General features: G+C 31.3%; 2 protein-coding genes across 4 annotated transcripts in view; one reads left to right on the plus strand and one right to left on the minus strand.

Moving 5' to 3' along the window:
• Positions 1-8,638, minus strand: part of LOC127712125 (uncharacterized) — a 64,277-nt gene extending 55,639 nt beyond the window's left edge. For both annotated transcript variants that reach the window (XM_052218388.1, XM_052218389.1), the window contains exon 1: positions 8,222-8,638. In XM_052218388.1, the coding sequence (XP_052074348.1) occupies positions 8,222-8,362 (141 nt within the window). In that variant the 5' untranslated portion in view covers positions 8,363-8,638. The remainder of the gene's footprint in view (positions 1-8,221) is intronic.
• A 231-nt stretch (positions 8,639-8,869) lies between these two features.
• The window catches only part of LOC127711777 (palmitoyltransferase ZDHHC5-like), a 34,149-nt gene continuing 21,976 nt past the window's right edge, over positions 8,870-21,042 (plus strand). For both annotated transcript variants that reach the window (XM_052217901.1, XM_052217902.1), the window contains exons 1-6: positions 8,870-9,039; positions 17,284-17,405; positions 17,985-18,142; positions 18,809-18,981; positions 19,646-19,748; positions 19,960-20,051. In XM_052217901.1, the coding sequence (XP_052073861.1) occupies positions 8,948-9,039; positions 17,284-17,405; positions 17,985-18,142; positions 18,809-18,981; positions 19,646-19,748; positions 19,960-20,051 (740 nt within the window). In that variant the 5' untranslated portion in view covers positions 8,870-8,947. The remainder of the gene's footprint in view (positions 9,040-17,283; positions 17,406-17,984; positions 18,143-18,808; positions 18,982-19,645; positions 19,749-19,959; positions 20,052-21,042) is intronic.

Consider the following 21,042-nt stretch of genomic DNA (forward strand, 5'->3'; position numbering starts at 1 on the left):
ACTCCTGTACTTATATCCATTGTACGTCATTTATTTATAACATGTAGTTACAAATTGACCCAACATGGCCCAAGTACATGTACAAGTATTTAAATAAAAGTTATTCTTTTAGCAATTAGAATAGAAAATTTATTTTTCAAATCAAACAATTTTAAAATATCATTATTTTCCTTCTGCAAGAAATTTGTAAAATTTAACATTACAAAAGACATGACAGACATGACAGAGGCATTCCCTCATGGTTAATGAAATTGGTGCCATTTATTATTACTCAACAATGAAATAATTAATACTTCAAAATTGGAATTATTCATCAACCGTTTTGCCTTTTGGTGGATTTATTTATTGTCATTTTGAACAACGGTGAATATATGTATAGACATAACCTGACCATAACTTTTTTTTTGCAATTGGTCAATCAGACGTAAATCTCAGATTTAAAATTAGGGGACACAACCATAATAAATGTTACACAAATTTGGCACAACAAATTTTTTCCCCCTGATTTAAGCAGGGGGGTACAGTGACCCCTCTGACATTCCCAAATCTCCCCCTGTTATAATAATTCAATGTAAACTGCTACAAAAGTTTGCTTTTTAAAAAAATTTAAAACTTATAGCTGGTGACATCAAAATTATGAGGCTTGGGTTAATATAAGGTCACTACAGCAATAAGTTTTTAACAACTACTGTCTTGTTTAAATAACTAACGTCTTGTTTGAATACCAATAACAATCCATTTGTAAACAGAACTGACCTATTGAGAAATAGCGGCTAAAAGATGACATGTTGATGTTCTATCTAACAAAGGTCAACAGGGTCTTACTAAGGCATGTAAGGCGAGTCCATGAGTCCTGGACTCATGAAAATCTGTCTGCACTTACCATTTTCAAAACTTGTCAGTCCAAACATGCATCTTGATGTAAAATGTTGTATCAACTGAGCCAAGTTAAGTTTAAAAACTAAGTTTGATGTCATTTCCTTGCTCTACAAGTTTTGAAAGGGAGACTTCAATCATTAACTAAACTACTGGTATATATACTGATAACATTGCTTCTTACTGTTGGACTCTGCATGGCGAAATATGGTAAGTCCCTGGACTAGCCTTCAAAATCCTTAGTGAGAACCCTGGGTCAATCATACCTATCATTGAATGAACATTCAGATTTTCAACATTTTTCATAATATAACCTGATTATTGCACACTCTGTTCAAAATCACTTACAGAACCATATTGTTGAGTGAATCAGTAAAACAGGGTTATTGCTGTCGATTTTAGGTGACAACAATCTGAATTACCCCTTTTACATACATGCATACAACCTCCGGAAGCGGGATTTTCTCGCTGTGTTGAAGACCAATTGGTGGCTTTCGGCTGTTTTCTGCTCTTTGATCGGGTTGTTGTCTCTATGACACATTCCCCGTTTCCATTCTCAATTTTATGTATACTTGATCAAGTTGATGACTTATTAAAATACTGAGTAATATATACGTAACATGTATATTAAAATGAATCACCAACAACATAAACAATCACCAGCATTCACTGTGAAATTTCACTGCAAAGAGTGATATGACGTACAATCTATGATTATGAATGTAATGTACAGTTGATAAAAAGGTTCTTTTTTTTCAATTCATATTTCTTATCTGATACCCAAAACTCAAAGAATTGCTAAACAATGTTAAAAGGTCCCTTAGACAAAAAATCAGTACATATATGTGTAAAAAGGATTTTGTTCTGTCTTTACAACATGTCACAAAGGTATCTGCAAGGGTAAACAACAGAACAAAAGATACACGCATTATGTTGATGTACCATAATACAAAATAAAAAACTTTATTCAGACTTTTCTAGAGTTGGTACATGTATTTTAAATAACTTACACATGTCATTAAATGTAACTGGATATCCTGCATTTATCATTAAACTCTTAATCCTAAAATAAGGACAAATTTCTGAAAGCCTCAGCAATATATTTACAGACATCAACTCTTTTCTAACCATTTAATGTAATGATCTAATACATTGTATAATCATACATGAAATACACACACAACATGTATGCAGTTAACATGGTTAACCCCACAAAATATATTCATTCACTGACCATCTATAATACGGTCTTGTTAGAGCTATTTTCCTAACGCATGTAGCGCAAGACTTTGGTTAGCTTGCTTGCTTTGTTTGAATATTGTACAATTGTAATTGGGATAACATCCAATCAAATTTAAATATAATATATACAGGTTTAACTATGCCTATCTATATTGTGTTCAGATGTCAATCTTAATTACAAAGCTTGAGTAAACGTTTATCATATTAATACAAACAAAGCAAGCAAGCCAACCAAAGTCTTACTCTGCAAGCATTAGGAAATAAGCTCTAAGCATATTAAGTACAAGCAGTCGTTGGCAGTAGTATTGGGCAACCTTGGGTTAGCAAAAATTTTATATGCAGGATTTTTCATTTCATTTTTCCTTTTTTAATAGAAATTTGTTTCAGGACAAGATTTCGTATTTGGTATAGATTTAGTTGTTAAATGAGTGGTTTGTTGCAATTTTAATAAAATGCTTCTCTGGGCGCAGTTTGATACGACCGCAGAGGTCGAACCCTGAACAGTTGGGGCAAGTATGGACACACCATTCAAGCTTGATACAGCTCTGAATTTGGATTGTGATTAAATATTTGACACAGCATAGGTTTCTGACATAGAAAGAATGTGGTCTAAGAACTTCAATTTTTTTAATTTACCTATTATGGTCCAATGTCCAAAATCAAAATACATGGTTAGATTCAGCATATCAAAGAACCCCATATATTCAATTTTTGTTGAATTCAAACAAAGTTTAATTTTGGACCCCAACTTGGACAAACTTGAAAACTGGTCCCATAATCAAAAATCTAAACACATGTTTAGATTCAGCATATCAAAGTACCCCAAGAATTCAATTTTTGTTAAAATCAAACTAAGTTTAATTTTGGACCCTTTGGACCTTAATGTAGACCAATTAAAAAAAACGGGACCCAAAATTAAAAATCTAAAAAACACGGTTAGATTTGGCATATCAAAGAACCCCAATAATTCAATTTTTGATGAAATCAAACAAAGTTTAATTTTGGACCCTTTTGACCTCAATATGAACCAATTTGATAGCGGGCCCACAAATAAAAATTCTAAATACATGGTAAGATTCAGCATATCAAAGAACCCCATATATTCAATTTTTGTTGAATTCAAACAAAGTTTAATTTTGGACCCCAATTTGGACCAACTTGAAAACTGGGCCAAAAATCTAAAATCTAAATACATGTTTAGATTCAGCATATCAAATAACCCCATATATTCAATTTTTGTTGAAATCAAACAAAGTTTAATTTTGGACCCCAACTTGGACCAACTTGAAAACTGGTCCCATAATCAAAAATCTCAACACAGGTTTAGATTCAGCATATCAAAGAACCCCAAAAATTCATTTTTTGTTAAAATCAAACTAAGTTTAATTTGGACCCTTTGGACCTTAATGTAGACCAATTCAAAAAACGGGACCCAAAATTAAAAATCTAAATACACGGTTAGATTTGGCATATCAAAGAACCCCAATAATTAAATTTTTGATGAAATCAAACAAAGTTAAATTTTGGACCCTTTTGACCTCAATATGAACCAATTTGATAGCGGGCCCACAAATAAAAAATCTAAATACATGGTAAGATTCAGCATATCAAAGAACCCCATATATTCAATTTTTGTTGAAATCAAACAAAGTTTAATTTTGGACCCCAATTTGGACCAACTTGAAAACTGGGCCAAAAATCTAAAATCTAAATACATGTTTAGATTCAGCATATCAAAGAACCCCATATATTCAATTTTTGTTGAAATCAAACAAAGTTTAATTTTGGACCCCAACTTGGACCAACTTGAAAACTGGGCCCATAATCAAAAATCTAAACACATGTTTAGATTCAGCATATCAAAGAACCCCAAGAATTCAATTTTTGTTAAAATCAAACTAAGTTTAATTGGACCCTTTGGACCTTAATGTAGACCAATTTAAAAAACGGGACCCAAAATTAAAAATCTAAATACACGGTTAGATTTGGCATATCAAAGAACCCCAATAATTAAATTTTTGATGAAATCAAACAAAGTTTAATTTTGGACCCTTTTGACCTCAATATGAACCAATTTGATAGTGGGGTCCACAAATAAAAAATCTAAATACATGGTTAGATGCAGCATATCAAAGAACCCCATATATTCAATTTTTGTTGAAATCAAACAAAGTTTAATTTTGGACCCCAAATTGGACCAACTTGAAAACTGGGCCAAAAATCAAAAATCTAAATACATGTTTAGATTCAGCATATCAAAGAACCCCATATATTCAATTTTTGTTAAAATTAAACAAAGTTTAACTTTGGACCCTTTGGACCTTAGTGTAGACCAATTTGAAAACTGGACCCAAAATTAAAAATCTAAATACACGGTTAGATTCGGCATAACAAATAAATAAATGTGGTCAAAGATTTTACAAATCTAATGCACCATACTGGTCTTCCTTTATAAATATGCATTTCTTTAAACATAATTTAAAAGCAGTGTAAGGGAAGTAACCAAAACATTGTATTCTGATTACCTCCCTTACACTGTTTTAAATTATCTTAATTGTTCATTAACCATTACTTTATACATAATTTAAAAGCAGTGTAAGGGAGATAATTTCAATGATGTATTTGATTTATCTCCCTTACACTGCTTTAAATTATGTTTTGTACTAAAGTATTTGTCCATTAATGAGGACAACCTTGTTTTTCCCCCTTTTTTGCCCCTAATTCTTAAACGGTTTGAGCAATAACCCCCCAAAGCAAATCCTAACCATCCCTTTGTGGTATGGAAACTTATAGTATAATTTCAGAGAGATCCATACACCGTTCCACAGTTATTGTCTGGAATCTAGAAAATGCTTATTTTTGGCCCCTTTTTGGCCCCTAATTCCTTAACTGTTGGTACCATAACCCCCAAAATCAATCCCCACCTTCCTTTTGTGGTATTGAACCTTATGGTAAAATTTCTTAGAGATCCATTCACTTAAACTAAAGTTAGAGTGCGAAAACTAATGCGTCTTCGGACGACGACGCCGGACGACGACGACGCCAACGTCATACCAATATACGACCACAAAAATTTTTTTGCGGTCGTATAAAAACCAGGAAAATAATATATGTTGGATTTGTAGCCAGATAGAAGACAATGTTGTTACATTTATTAGGCAAATTTAGAAAAATCAAGTATTTATCATGTTTAAGCATATGCATGATGCCAATTCATTAACTGCTCTTAACTACCATATAAATTTATCATGCCTGTATAATGTTATGATTATTTAAACTTTGTTGTGTTCTGTGAATTTGTACACATGTTGTACATAATTGAAAGTTTGAAACTTTCAATATAAAAATAAGCAGATGTGGTATAATTGCCAATGAGACAACTCTCCACCAGAGACCAAATGACATAGAAGTTGACAAATATAGGTCACCATACGGTCTTCAACAATGAGCAAAACCCATACCGCATAGTCAGCTATAAAAAGCCCTGAATAACAAATGTAAAACAATTTCAAACGAGAAAACTAACAGCCTGATTTATGAACAAAATAATGAACGAAAAAACAAATATGATATACAGCAACAAACGACAACCACCGAATTACAGGCTCCTGACTGTCTATGTCGACAACCACTGAATTACAAGCTCCTGACTGTCTATGTAGACAACCACTAAATTACAAGCTCCTGACTGTGTAATATCATGATTATTTGAACTTTGTTGTATTTTGTGAACTTGTACACATGCTGTACATGATTGACAGTTTGGTCTAACTGTGGTAAAGTGGTGATTTTAGGATTGAGGATACAAGTTACATGTGATACAAGAAGTTCATAAAAGACTATAGTCATGATACTCATGTCTGTTGGCTGAACTTTTATTCAATCTTTTGGTTATTTGTTTGATGGGATTCTATCTCATGTGCCTGTCTACATGTATATCATATTATGTTAATAATAAAAATTGTAAGGGGTTCCATGGTACCCTGTGTCTCACCTGTGATTGCTGCTGTCAGTGTAAAAGTGTAATGTTGACTTAAAAAGTGAGACCATTTAATAGATATGTTAGTAAAATACAGAATTTATATAAAAATTCAAACTTTTTTTTATATGCTATTTCTTGGTCTTGAAGATTAGCTTCTGTCCAAGTTTCATAACATTCCAAGACTGTTTATAAATTCATCATGTCAAAAAAAACCCGACTGTCTGTAAATGTTAACTTTACAATACTAAGTCCATCTATCATTTGTCTATCAGAAAAAAACTGAAAATGAAAAAAAATATATTTTTAAAAGTTTACTTCAGACATGATCTCTTAATCATATAAAACCTTCTGTCAAAGTTTCACAAAATTCTATGAAGGTTTGACAAAAAAATTGATGACTGAAAAACTTTTAACCCCAGACTATCTACGGTATCGGGTCCGTTCGCCCTAATTACATGTTCGCCCTGGGTCCGTTCGCCCTGAGTCCGTTCGCCCATAGAGTCCGTTCGCCCTGGGTCCGTTCGCTCTAATTTATAAAAAAAAAATTAATATTTATGGTATAATTTAAGGTTTTATAATCTTATTCAGATATTTAAATAGTAAATATTAAAAAAATATATATCTCTCCAAATTCATGAATAAACATGGAAATTAATATAAAAAAAAAGGTTTTTGTTTTGGAGCATTAATCAGTCTAATTGTCTTATTGTTACAATTGTTTTTATTCAGAATTAATTTTGATGACTGTTGATTATAGATAAACTCATTATAGATACCAGGATTGAAATTATGTACACCAGACATACATGTACGTTTCGTCTACAAAAGACTCATCAGTGACGCTCGAACCAAAAAGGCCAAATAAAGTACGAAGTTGAAGAGCATTGAGGACCCAAAATTCCTAAAAGTTTTGCCACAGGTAAGCTAAGGTAATCTATTCCTGAGTTAGAAAAGGCTGAGTATTCTGAAAATTCAAAGTTTTGTAATTTAGAATGCTGATTAGGTATGATTACGATGTCTTTGATCTCACTGATTGTTGTTGTTATTGTTTTGATGGATTAATAATGAAATTGTTTTTTTTTAAATAAACAAGTCAGCTTGGAATGAGTTAAAACAATGATGTAAGAATTGTAAGACACTAAAGGGAAATTGTTTTCGCTGCTTGGCTTCTTTGATCTCAAGGTGTTGAGTGAGTTGGATCTTGTTATACCTGTTTGGATTGTTTTGAAATTGTTACAAGGTTTCAACAAAGATAAATCCATACAGATAACTTGGTCTCCAGTTTCTTCTTCTTCAAAATACTGCCCACATTCAACATGATGAATATTCTGGAAAGATTATTTAATGCAAATCAAAAGAAAAATAATTATCTGGTAGCAGCAATACAACATAAATATTCGGCTTAATTTTCAACAAACTTTAACATAATTAATTCAAATAATTTATACTATACAAGACAACAAAATAAAATAGAAATCAGGGCGAACGGACTCAGTGCGAACAGGAATTAGGGCGAACGGACCCAGGGCGAACAGGTACTAGGGCGAACATGAATCAGGGCGAACGGACCCGGATTCACTATCTACTACTTGTTAACAATGGTTAACTGTAAAAAATAAACTAAGTCCATTTATCAGTAAAATGTGATAAAATGAAATAAATATTTTCAAAATTTTGCTCTGGATACTGTATTTTGGTCATTAACAAGCTTCTGTCCAAATTTCATAAAACTCCATGAAGGTTTGAAAAAGTTTTTGATGACTAAAACCTCAGACTAACATAATTTAATCTGAATGTTAACTGTAAAACAAAACTAAGTCCATTTATTAGTAAAATACAGAAAAATTAAAATAAATAGTTTCAAAATTTTGGTCATAAAAAATCTTGTGTCCAAATTTACTAAATATCCATTAAGGTTAGATAAGTTATTGGTGTCTAAAAAAAACTTTTACCACAGAATTAACCTAAAATTTGATGATGCTGACGATGGAATCTAGGATCGCTATGTCTCGCTTTCGCATCATAGATGTTCCAGGCTCGACAAAAAGATAATATAAACCTACTGAATCCATCTAGATTCCTTTCAGATATTTAAGGTATACACATATCTACAATATGTACCTGAAATAATTTTATCAGACATGCTGAATTCTTTTTTGAACCTGTCCGACCGGACAAAGCCGAAGTTCCAGCGTCCATTGATGATTCTGATCCTTTCCTTTGACTATGTCCATTTTGACTATGTGAGCTGTGATTTCCCATTCCTTCACGAACACATATAATATGATGCTTCTGATCTATCTCCAGAAAAAAACTGTTTCTTTTAAACTTCACTGAAACTAAGAAGAATTAATCAAAACTATCTACGCACTATAATTTTCAAATATGCCATTTTTACACAAAATAGTCATAATTTTTATCAAAAATTACGGATACATCAACTATTTTATCATGACATGTTATGAATTTTTGTGTCACCAAGTTGAAATTATCCTAACTAGTTTGGATGAACCGAAAGCGGAAGTGCACGTTTAGTTATCCCACAATCCCGTGCGAAGAACTAATTTATGATATCCATACGCTGCGACCTGATTTACTATTATTTATTTTCTTTTTTACTTATACAGTTTAGATTTAAATAGAAATGAAAGTACACAAAATAAGGGCGAATAACATTATTTAAATAAAAGCTTTTGAAAACTAATGTTGTATATATAAAATAAAATTACTCTTTTTCCGTGTAATTAGTTTACTTTGCAGTGGATCGGCCCAACCTGAAGGAATGCCATCTTTGTTTTCTTGGTTGATTATTCAAGCTAATACCCCCTCTTAAACCCATTAAATATCATGTCACGATGCGAATTTTCTACCAAAATAATCCCGGCAACTTGTGCCTGGAGTTTACTGCTCGGAGCAACAGCAGTATTCTTTGCCTTCGTGTAAGTAAACCACTCCCCCCTTTTATTTACTACACCTGCATTTTTTAAAATATTTCTAATGCTACTGGAAAATGAAAGAATTTTTGTCCTTATACGGACTGGTCTACTCACTTTAAATCATAATTCTGTCAGTTTGTAGTGCAGATCACTGAACAAATACATGTAATATCAGAATATGTGAAAGTTCTTGTAGTTTTATAGAAATGGTACCCGATTAAAAAAAAAAAGAACTTGATATTGTTCTATAAAGGTATCACGATTACCCCAAAACTTTTAAGAATCAGAGAACGAATTGATATTACCCTAAACAAGCTAAAACTCTACTTTAATTAATATGTTACTGCTTTAAAAGATAGACTGATAGACTTTTATTAGTAGACTATAATTTTGAGATAATTTTATGTCATTTTTACTCAATAAAATTAATGCACCAAATCTCAAGTTTGTTTATATGCCCCTGCTGTAGCAGAGTGGGTATTAAGTGTTACCCTCTTCTGTGCGTACGTCCCAAAATTGTTTTCTATTTTCTAACTTTAGTTTGCCTCCACCAAATGTTATGAAACTTATACACAATGCTTATTTATACCACAAAAGACAGATCAAGTTTGAATTCGGGTGGCATCACTTTTACTGTACTAGAGTTATGCCCCTTAACAAATGGAAAAATTGTTGAATTTTTGGTTTCCTTTCTCTACCTTAAGTTTGCCTCAACCAAATCAATGTTATGAAACTTATAGACAATGCTTATTACCACAAAACACAGATCAAGTTAGAATTTTGGTGGCGTCACTTTTCCCGTTCTTGAGTTATGTCCCTTTATAACATTATATGCAAGCCAGGGCATCATCTGTGTCCCATGCACATTCACCATTTATTTATGAATGAGTTACTTCTGTTGACCCGAGATCAATCAGTGTAAACGGCATCAGCTTCTTGCTGTGACTTAATAACAGAAGTATTGTGACATAGGAAATATACAGGAAAGCAGTCTGTGCCAAAATCTTTTACAACTACTAGTCATAAGACCAATATTATGATATTTTTCTTATGTGTCTAAACAAAATTTTGCAAATACTTGCTATTCCTACTACAGTTTAACTAACACGGGTCATCTGTGCTGACTGGGAAAGTGCACTAATTCAAAAGTTGTCTATTTAACTCCAGGAATTTGTTTTGTGTGTCTTGTATGCTATTAAGTAGAGTTATTATTCTTTACAAAGCACAAAAATGTCAGTATTCACCTCAAAAGCTAACAAAACCTTTAAACAGACTTATTAAGAAGGTATATAGTTACGATACTTTTGTCAGGTCATTAAAGATTGCATATTTTGGCTTTAATATTGATTCACTTATAGGGTCTTTGCATCGGAATTAAACATATTTATTCTAAAACCAGTTGTTGGCATGACACGGGTTATGTTCTTCTCATATATTTTATGATGGTATAATACTAAACCCCTAACAGGAGGGATTGTGCCTGATATTCATATTATGAAGACACAATCTTTCAATCAGTTTAATTGAGGTCTGGAGCTGGCATGTCAGTAACTGCTAGTAGTCTGTTGTTATTTATGTATTATTGTCATTTTGTTTATTTTCTTTTGTTTCCTTTTCTGACATCGGACTCGGACTTCTCTTAAACTGGATTTTACTGTGCGTACTGTTGTACGTTTGTTTATTCTACATTGGCTAGAGGTATAGGGGGAGGGTTGAGATCTCAAAAAACATGTTTAACCCGCCACATTTTTGCGCCTGTCCCAAGTCAGGAGCCTCTGGCCTTTGTTAGTCTTGTATCATTTTTAATTTTAGTTTCTTGTGTATAATTTGGAGTTTAGTATGATGTCCATTATCACTGAACTAGTATACATATTTGTTTAGGGGCCAGCTGAAGGACGCCTCCGGGTGCCGGAGTTTCTCGCTGCATTGAAGACCCATTGGTAGCCTTCGGCTGTTGTCTGCTTTATGGTCGGGTTGTTGTCTCTTTGACACATTCCCCATTTCCATTCTCAATTTTATTATTGATGTTTTGAATAATTACGTCCACCAAATTGTAATTCAAGGAATTTGCATACAAGACACACAAACACTTAGTGAGTGAAGTCAACTCCTACTTTAATTGACAAATGATTGAGTGAAATGAACATACAAATGTATATCTCAACATGCTTAAAGTTAGTCTTTTTGTCGAGCCTTCGACTTTAGTCGAAAAAGCGAGACATAGCGATCCTACATTCCGTCGGCGTCGTCGTCGGCGGCGGCGTCCACAAATATTCACTCTGTGGTTAAAGTTTTTGAAATTTTAATAACTTTCTTAAACTATCCTGGATTTCTACCAAACTTGGACAGAAGCTTGTTTATGATCATAAGATAGTATCCAGAAGTAAATATTGTAAAAATAAAATTCCATTTTTTCCGTATTTTACTTATAAATGGACTTAGTTTTTCTGCCAGGAAATATTACATTCACTCTGTGGTTAAAGTTTTTAAAATTTTAATAACTTTCTTAATCTATCCTGGGTTTGTACCAAACTTGGACAGAAGCTTGTTTATGATCATAAGATATTATTCAGAAGTAAATTTTGTAAAAAAATAAATCCATTTTTTCCTTATTTTACTTTTAAATGGACTTAGATTTTCTGCCAGGAAACAACACATTCACTCTGTGGATAAAGTTTTTAAAATTTTAATAACTTTCTTATACTATTTTGGATTTGTACCAAACTTGGACAGAAGCTTGTTTATGATCATAAGATATTATTCAGAAGTAAATTTTGTAAAAAAATAAATCCATTTTTTCCTTATTTTACTTTTAAATGGACTTAGATTTTCTGCCAGGAAACAACACATTCACTCTGTGGTTAAAGTTTTTAAAATTTTAATAACTTTCTTATACTATTTTGGATTTGTATCAAACTTGGACAGAAGCTTGTTTATGATCAAATGCTAGTATCTAGAAGGAAATTTTGTTTTCTTCCAGATAAAATTACATTCAGTCTGCAGTTAAAGTTTTTAAACATTTACTAGATTCATAAACTATCCTGGATTTTTACCAAACTTGGACTGAAACTTCTTACAATCAAAAGATAGTATCAAGTGGAATATTTTTATTGATTTACTTCCTCATTTTTGTAGAGCCTGCGATTAACAGAAAAAGTAGGCGAGACACTGGGTTCCGCGGAACCCTTACGAATTTTTTTATCATTAAAAGCAGTATTTGTTTTTACACCATATAAAAAAGAGTTTTCAGGTAATTTCTATTAGTCCTCAGGTACTTATTGAGTTTTCAGGAGTTTTTGGGAAAACAGTGGATCGGTTATGGAACAATATCAAGTGTTTTTTTAAGGAGAAGTAAAGACAGTTGATGCTAAGTCAATCAGAATAAATGACTTCATTGAAAAAATTAATTCTTTCTGTTATGTTATAGCAAAGGCATTGTGACATGGGAAATATATGTGAATATGCATGATGTGAAAGGCATCTATTCCAACTTATATTTTCATGTTACATGAATTTAATAATTTTGCTATAACTAACAGAACACAAGGGTTGTCAAGTTTTCAACAGAAATAATCACCTTGTTATTTTCTGTCCTGCAGGAAGACCAATACCCAAAGTGTAGGACTTTCTGTTTAGAGTCGTGACAAATTTATAAATATAAGACAGAACATGAATGTTAATCAGTTAAATCTGATACCTATTGTAGGAATAGTCCCACACAAACTGCATTTTAATGAAATCTTTTAAAAATATAAGTGTAGACCTGTTACAAGAAAAAATTTCTGCTTTTATCCACCTTTTCATGTGACTAACTAAATTTGTATGCCCTTCTTCCTAAAGTTAAAAGCAACATTTATTTGATGGCTCAGAGATGTGGAAATACTATTGTCAACTTGTCTGGCTTGTCGTAAAATCTCCTGAAGATGTAAATATTTCAACTACTTGTCTGGGACAAATAATATCTGTAATAGCACAACCAGTCATTGCCAGTAGTGACAAGTAAATAAAATCAGGGCAAATAGATTTATGTACAAATGTATAGTACTTGTCCTGCAACAAGTGAAGAATATTGATATTTCCACACCCTTGCTGTCTTTTTAACATGTTTAATTTGATCTTATTTTCACCTGAATATGCATGATTTATTTGCAACCTAAACAACAATTTTTCAATCATTAAACTTAAAGAAATAAACTTTTTTTTTAAATTTTTATACGTATTATTATTTTCACTAGACTTTTTTCATAATTTTGGAGGGATGAAAATGGGGTGCATATTATACACAACTGCATACAATACACGGCCAAATATGGTATGTCCAACTTGGAGACAGGTCTGAAAATCTGCTTTAAGGTCTTTAAATTTATAATGAGATTTCTGCCTAATGACAGACAGTACAGGTGATGTTTCAAATTTATATTTTATCATCTGAACCGTTCTAACGATTTAGGAACACATGTATTTATAAATTATATTATTGGCTTTTAAATAAAAAAAAATTTTTAAAACATTTGTAAAAATGGGGAAACAAACCAAAAATCAAGTCTCTGAATTTATTCAAGTGTTTATGTTAAAACAAGGAATTAATTGAATCTGGAATAATTTTGAATTCTGGAAAATTGATTAGAAATGTATGATGAAAACTAACCCAACTAAATAGGGTTAGCCATGCGCGCATGGCTAAGGTTAATTTTACTTTCACTATCATTTCAGTATGAACTAACTAACACCCCTTAGCCATGCGTGCATGGCTAACCCTATTTAGTTGGGTTAGTTTTCATCATAAATTTCTGATCAATTTTCCAGAATTCAAAATTATTCCAGATTCAAATAATTCCTTGTTTTAAACAGATTTACAAAAATGTACCTTTGATTATATGTTGAAAGTTCAGCACTATTGTCTGTGTCATACATGTTAAAAGCCTACATTTGCCCAATTTCTGGTTTTAATGAGATACACACATTGAAAATAACTTTCAGACCATAAACATACATAAATTTTGTTTGGCCTGATTGCATTTGAAGAAATAGAGTTTGCTCTTTGTTTTATTTAAGTACTTGAAAAGATTTGTATAGCACTTGTACATTTGTATCTTAAAATTGTTGTCTGATGCAGATATATAAATTTTTTTGGCATTTCTGAATCCCAAAAATATGAACAAGTAGTTATAAATGTTGAGAAAAGTAAAATGTCATTGACACTTTGGGTATAAAAATTGATGTTAAACCCTACAAATGGCATAAGCAGTGACTAGAAAATTATTTGTAGGGATACATTATAAATTTAGATAAAGCACATAGCTAACATAAAATATATATTATAGTGTGTCAAAATAAGGAAGAAGTGATACATTATCATGAGATTTTATTTCTTAGTCTCATTTAAAAAAAAATAAGATAACAAATCCAGGTTTCATAAATTATTAAAGTAGTATGAAACTTCAAATTTAAAAAGAAAAGTTGAATATGTTTTAAATACTTGAATGGCTCAAGTTTTACTATGAAACAAGTGTACCTGAAATTTCTTGCAAAAGGTAATCCTATATATTATCAAAATCTTCATAAATGTATTGCTATTGAATTATTGTCTCTACCCGTACATTAATTCACAAATATTTTCTTGTATCATGTGTATGCAGTGACCTTAACTACGAGACCTCTCGTTAGAACTTCAACCCGTGCAAGTGTAAGGGGAAAACCATGATGAAAGAATGTAAACAAACTTGCACTAATGGTAAATAATAATAACATTCTTAAAAAACAAATTTTATACAACAAATCATTTAACAACTTTTAAGGAAAAGTTTAATTGCCAAATGGGAATGCATGGAAAATATAAAAAAAAAATCATGGCTTTATCAATTTATTTATTTGTCATGGCTCTTTGTTGATTGTTGATCAATGTCACAATCCAGTAAACTTCGGCAACAAACTTGAAAGTTAATTAGCTTGCGATCAACAATGACTGAATGAAATATCATTTGTCTATAATACCTTATAGACTCTTAATAAATATAAAAAAAAACGTGCATACAGGACTTAGTTTAGTATTTATGCATGCATTGGTTCAATAATTTCCATAACAATTAAAATTACATGAAACTCCTTTCATATGAATTTAATTTTGGAAGGATATTTGGGGAACATAATATGATTATAATTCAGTAGATCATTGACTAATAGGGATGTGGAAGATCTTGACTTCTCATGATTTATCAGTCATTCTCAATGTCACATGACCACGATGACAGGTAGAAATAAAAGAAAAGAAAAGGGTCTACTAATTGTCTTTAATATATTCATAAATTTACATATTATGACATGATCAATTAAAAGTAATAATCTTTTTGCCAATTCCATAATTGTAATTATGTATTCTTTTGTACGAGTTAACGTGATAATAGGGATAATTATGCTTTGGGCATAATTATTTGGAATTTTCGGCTTTTAATGCTCGAACTATATATATATACTGTGGATTCATTTATTTTTGTTGATACCAATTTTCGTGGATTCAGGAAAACTTGAATTATCGTGGATATTTGATTTCATGGTTTTGCCAAAGTCTGCATAAATTCCTATACAAAATTTTGTAATTCGTTGGACATTGGAATTAGTGGTTCTCAGGTATCCACAAAATCCATGAAAATTGGTATCCAACGAATAATAATGAATCCACAGTATTTATTTGATTTGGTCTTCCAAATGTTTGAATTCGAGAGAGTCTTATGTAGACCTAAAGTGCCTCTGTTGTACCAAAATAATAAGTCGGGTATCTTTAATAAGATTTGTCTAAAAATTAAACTTTTAGTATTGATAAATTAGTTTCAACTTTAATTATGGGTCAACAAACTTAATTTTTAAAGGTTTAGTTTATTTTTCTTTTTTTACAAAACCATATAGATCAAGACTTTTTACTTACCTTTGTTTACCCAACTCAGTTTTTTTCTTTTAAACAGTTAATTTCTAGGAAATGTTTTATAGTTTAAATTATATTCAACATGAATAATTGTCAATCACACCTTCAGTGATTACACAGCATGTCCTTTTTACCTGCATTGCTAATATTTTACCTGTCAGTTTTTATGAATACTATAATTGTACTATTTATATGGTATGGCACAAATCAGTTAATTAGCTACATTGTCATGATTGTACTGTAAAACTTTTACAAAAGCCTATTAATTACGAGTAAAGGATTGGAAGGAATCTTTGTGCCAATTCAATTCTTAATTTACCAAAAGATTTTACATTTTATAGGTATTTTTCAGTTATGTTAATTACATTTTGTATTGATTTGACACTTCACACATTTTGTCACAGAAGACAGGATGTTCCAGGATGTGAAAAAAGTACAATTTAAGATATTCAATAAAACTGAAAGCAGATAGATTTTTTTTATGGTACAAGTAACACAAACCCTTAATGGTCCAAACATCTGAAAAGGACTACCGGTACATAATAATTGACCTGTGTAAATTTAAAACTAATTCAAAATCTTTATACATGTGTATGACACATTTGAACCAGGCTTTTTTATCTCTATCAGAGCTAACACCTTCATGTGTTACCAGTTTGGTCCTGCAAACTTTAAGATAAACTTTGTTGACCAGGCAGACAAAACAGTGCACATGTTTACTGAGCCCACCCGTCTCAATTATTTATTTTGTTTAACTTCACACAATGTTAAAGTCATAATGTCTGCCTCAGTCTTCACCACAGGTTCACCAACCCAGGCATGAACAAATCATCTCTATAGGCAAATAAAACTATTTTTATACATGTAGATATGTATTTTCCAGACTGATATACTAGCCTTATGTTACCACTGGATAAACTATAAATGGCCAAATGCATTAATGATTGATTTATACATAAATAAAAACTGTGCACTGACACTGAAAATACTCTCTTGGTCTTTTTAATTTAACAGTCAATTGAGTGTACTATCATGATTATCAGCAATTTTGATTTTAATATTACAATTCCAAAAGGAAATTTTTGTTCTTGATTAAGTGTTGCTTTTTATGCATGTTGTTTAATAAGTTATGTGCATATGAGTTATATGGATACAGCATAATGGCAAAATCATTTTTCAATGCCTTGCCAACATTTTAACCTTCATAGCAATAGAAATTACATACACGGAAAAGAAAAGCAGGTACATTTAAACATTATCAAATGCAAGATATATGTATAATATTTATAACAATAGCATAAACTGTGTTTTTTTTCTCGTAATTTCAGATGTCCGTATTTGCTGGAAGCTGTTTCAATAGGTATTCCGATCTACCAAGGGATTGTGACAGTATTTGTTATTGCCAACTTTGGCCTTGCCACATTCATGGACCCAGGAATTTATCCTAAAGGTAGGTAAACATGGCACATACAAAAAAAATACATCTCATGATGTACAGGTCAAATTACACACATATGTTAAAATGAGTGACAAGTACAAAAAAGAATGAAGAAATAGAACAATAAGAACAAATGAAATCCGAAGTAATACATTAATTTTTGTGAATTCTACTAAGAGAAACCAACAACACCATGGCAAAAACTATCATGTAGATGCATGTTTATCATTGGCAATTTGCATTTACACATATCTCAAGTACAAAAAAGGCAGTAGACAAGTATGAAAGGATAATTCTATTACCAGTATTAACTAAAATCAAGGCAATCTAGAATCAGTATTAATCTAACACATACAAAAAATAAAATGTATAATTGCCAATGAGACAACTCTCCACCAGAGACCTAATGAGGTAGAAGAAAGCAACTATAGTTCACTGTACAGCCTTTAACAATGAGCAGAAGTAATATCACACAGCAAGCTATAGAAGATGCCAACATGACAGATGTAAAATAGTTCAAACGAGAAATATACTTAATTTATGCATGCATATATTATCCCACACTATTGATCTGACATGTCATTATTTCAGCTCATGAGGATGAAGTTAAAGATGAAGATTTTCGAGCACCATTATACAAGAACGTAGAAATAAAGGGTATAACTGTGCGGATGAAATGGTGTACAACATGTCAGTTTTATAGACCACCTAGGTGCTCACATTGTAGTGTTTGTAATAAATGTATAGAAGTAAGTGTCAAAATTCGTTTAAGTTCATGGTGTAAAGGTCATAAACAGAGTTATATGTATTTTGTACACAATTTATAGGGGTGAGGAAATAAACAAATAAGCAAAATTTTTATCCAGTCAAACATTATCATAGCTAGTTTTAGCTCATTATTTATAATACTGAAAAGCTGCCTGTCTTTTGGAGGGTTGTCATGGTTATTGAAGCAATTAATTTTATTTTTTGGAAGAGCTCCTTAATTTGACTCAAAAAAACTCAGAAATACTGAACGATTCCTGAAACATCAAAGTGTTATAAAATTGTGAAAAAGTAGCAATAAAAAAATGTTATATTATTAGTAAATGGATTTTGTTACGTTGCTTGAATTATATATAAGGACCCTAAATTTGATTTTTCTGATTTTCAGAAGAATAAAAAGTTGTACTTTTGTGCACTGTTGTCCCCTACTGTGTCACGGACTCTTCAAAAATACATTATGACATATATAAATTATTAATATCTGCATAGTAGAGTTTGTCTTCAAATTTTGTTGTTATTTTATACATAAATAGAAATTATTACACATCAACCGATGTGTTTATAAATATTCATATTTAATATGTTCAAAACTTCAACTTTATACTTCAACCTTGAAATCACCTAACAATGAACTTGTTTTTCTTTTTCAGACTTTTGATCATCATTGTCCATGGGTGAATAATTGTATAGGAAAAAGAAATTATAGATATTTTTTCTTATTTCTAATATCATTATTCATTCACATGCTCAGCATCTTTGCATTTTCACTTTTATATGTGCTAAAAAACAGAGACAATATAGGAGAAAGGGGAAATATAGTGTCGTATCCTTTATTGAATTTAGACTAATGATAGAAAAAGTGCTTTTTGGTTTCTTATGATCATCTCAGAACAAGAAAAATTGTGCATAACAACACACACTGACCGACCAAGAATAGTCAATAGGTCAGATGTTTACAGTTGACTAAACATTTGACATGGAATTGGTGAATTCTTACAATATAACTAGACTGCTTTTATGCTTGAAAGAGGCATAAATGTTTGTTGTTTTTTTTTTGCATTGTCCAGTCAATTAACCATTTCTAAGTCGAGAACAAACAGATAAAAGTATATTTTGTGTATTCACACATACATGTTTTAAAAGATTTGTGAATGAAGATGTTTGTTGAATGTTGGATAGATTGCAACGTATAAAAAAAGTTTTTATTTAGTTCTTTTCCTGAAATATATTTAGACAGTGATATATTTGGTATACCTTTTGCTGAACAATATAAAAAAGATGAAGAGATGCGGTTAATATGTCAATGAGACAGCAAACCAACAAAAAAAAAACAAAAAGACATTTAGAAGTCAATATACGTCTATAATATTTTAGTCAAGCTCTAAATCACCCTGAGAATAAAATTGTTGATAAATTTAACAGATTCCCAGGATCTGCCAACAATATCACATTTGTAAATAGAAAGTTTTCCTTAACTTTGATCACAGTATTGTAGAAATGATAATTATAGGTTTATTACTTTTCCCTGTTGGTGGTCTGATGGGATTTCATATGGTGTTAGTGTCTAGAGGGAGAACAACAAATGAACAGGTAAGTTTATACAAAGTATGTTCATATAAAATTACATTCAACATTCTGAACTGCAGTGATATGGAAGGATAAATTTATATGAACTTTTGCATTTGTAAATCCAATTACAATTTCCCTTCAGAATCTAAATAATTTTTCAATGCTTTCATTTGTGTTTCCAATATATTTATATGTTTAATAATTACGTGTATTATATAATTGTATATTACAGGTAACAGGTAAATTTAGAGGAGGACATAATCCATTCACAAGGGGATGTTCACAGAATTGCAGATATGCAGTATGTGGGCCACAATGGCCAAAGTAAGTAATTACAGACAATATTCATGATACATGTATTTGTCGCACTTGCTTTATACTAAACAACTTTGTAAATTGTAAAGGTATTTTAATAGAATGATGTCAATACTGAATGTATTAATCATATTTACTTGTTAATGGTACATGTTTACAATTTTTCATCTGATTTTCCTTATTTGTTTGATTTTTTCAATTTCTTTGTTTGTTATTATACGCCTGTTTACGGGACATATTATGGTATACCGTTGTCCATCCTTCGCCAACATGTCGAACAATAACTCAAAAATGCTATATCTAATTTTCATGAAACTTTGGTGAGTTGTTGAGGAGTAATGGAATTTTATTTGTTAAAAAAGTGACAGGCGTATCATGAGTTCATGGCGCAGCTCTTCATATACATATTCATTGTATTTCATAAGGGCCTCGAAAGAACAGGGAGTGGTAGGAGGGAGTCTCAACCCTAGTTCCTGTGAAAATAATGTGTCTAATCCCACAGTCATGATATAATTAAATCCTGAATTCCTGACAGTTAATTTGACTATTCCTGAACTCCCGCAAATTACGACTCAATCTTGAATTCCTGAAAAAGGTCCTTCAGCCTCTCAAAGAATAGTGTAACTCTTTTTGAATAAAGAACAGTTACTGTTATTATTAATAGATGAGAAAAATATTTTCTATTGAATTTATTGTCATATACCAGCAATGACATATATGTAGAATGCATGTAAACACGTATCAGATAAGTAACAGATAGAAAACTGACAAAAAGAGGCTTCTACACAAAAACAAAAATTTACCATAACATACAAAATCAGTTAAATGAAGTTGAGTGAAACTGTTGAAAATTCAACAGGATATTTAACTGAACAAATAATTTAATCCTTTTTATACGCCCGTTTACGGGACTTATTATGGTATACCTCTGTCTGTCTGTCCATCCGTCGTCAACATGTCGGACATTAACTCAAAAACGTTTTTACCAATTTGCATAAAA

The sequence above is a fragment of the Mytilus californianus genome, unplaced genomic scaffold (assembly GCF_021869535.1).
Source record: "Mytilus californianus isolate M0D057914Y unplaced genomic scaffold, xbMytCali1.0.p SCAF_8, whole genome shotgun sequence".
NCBI lineage: Eukaryota > Metazoa > Mollusca > Bivalvia > Mytilida > Mytilidae > Mytilus > Mytilus californianus.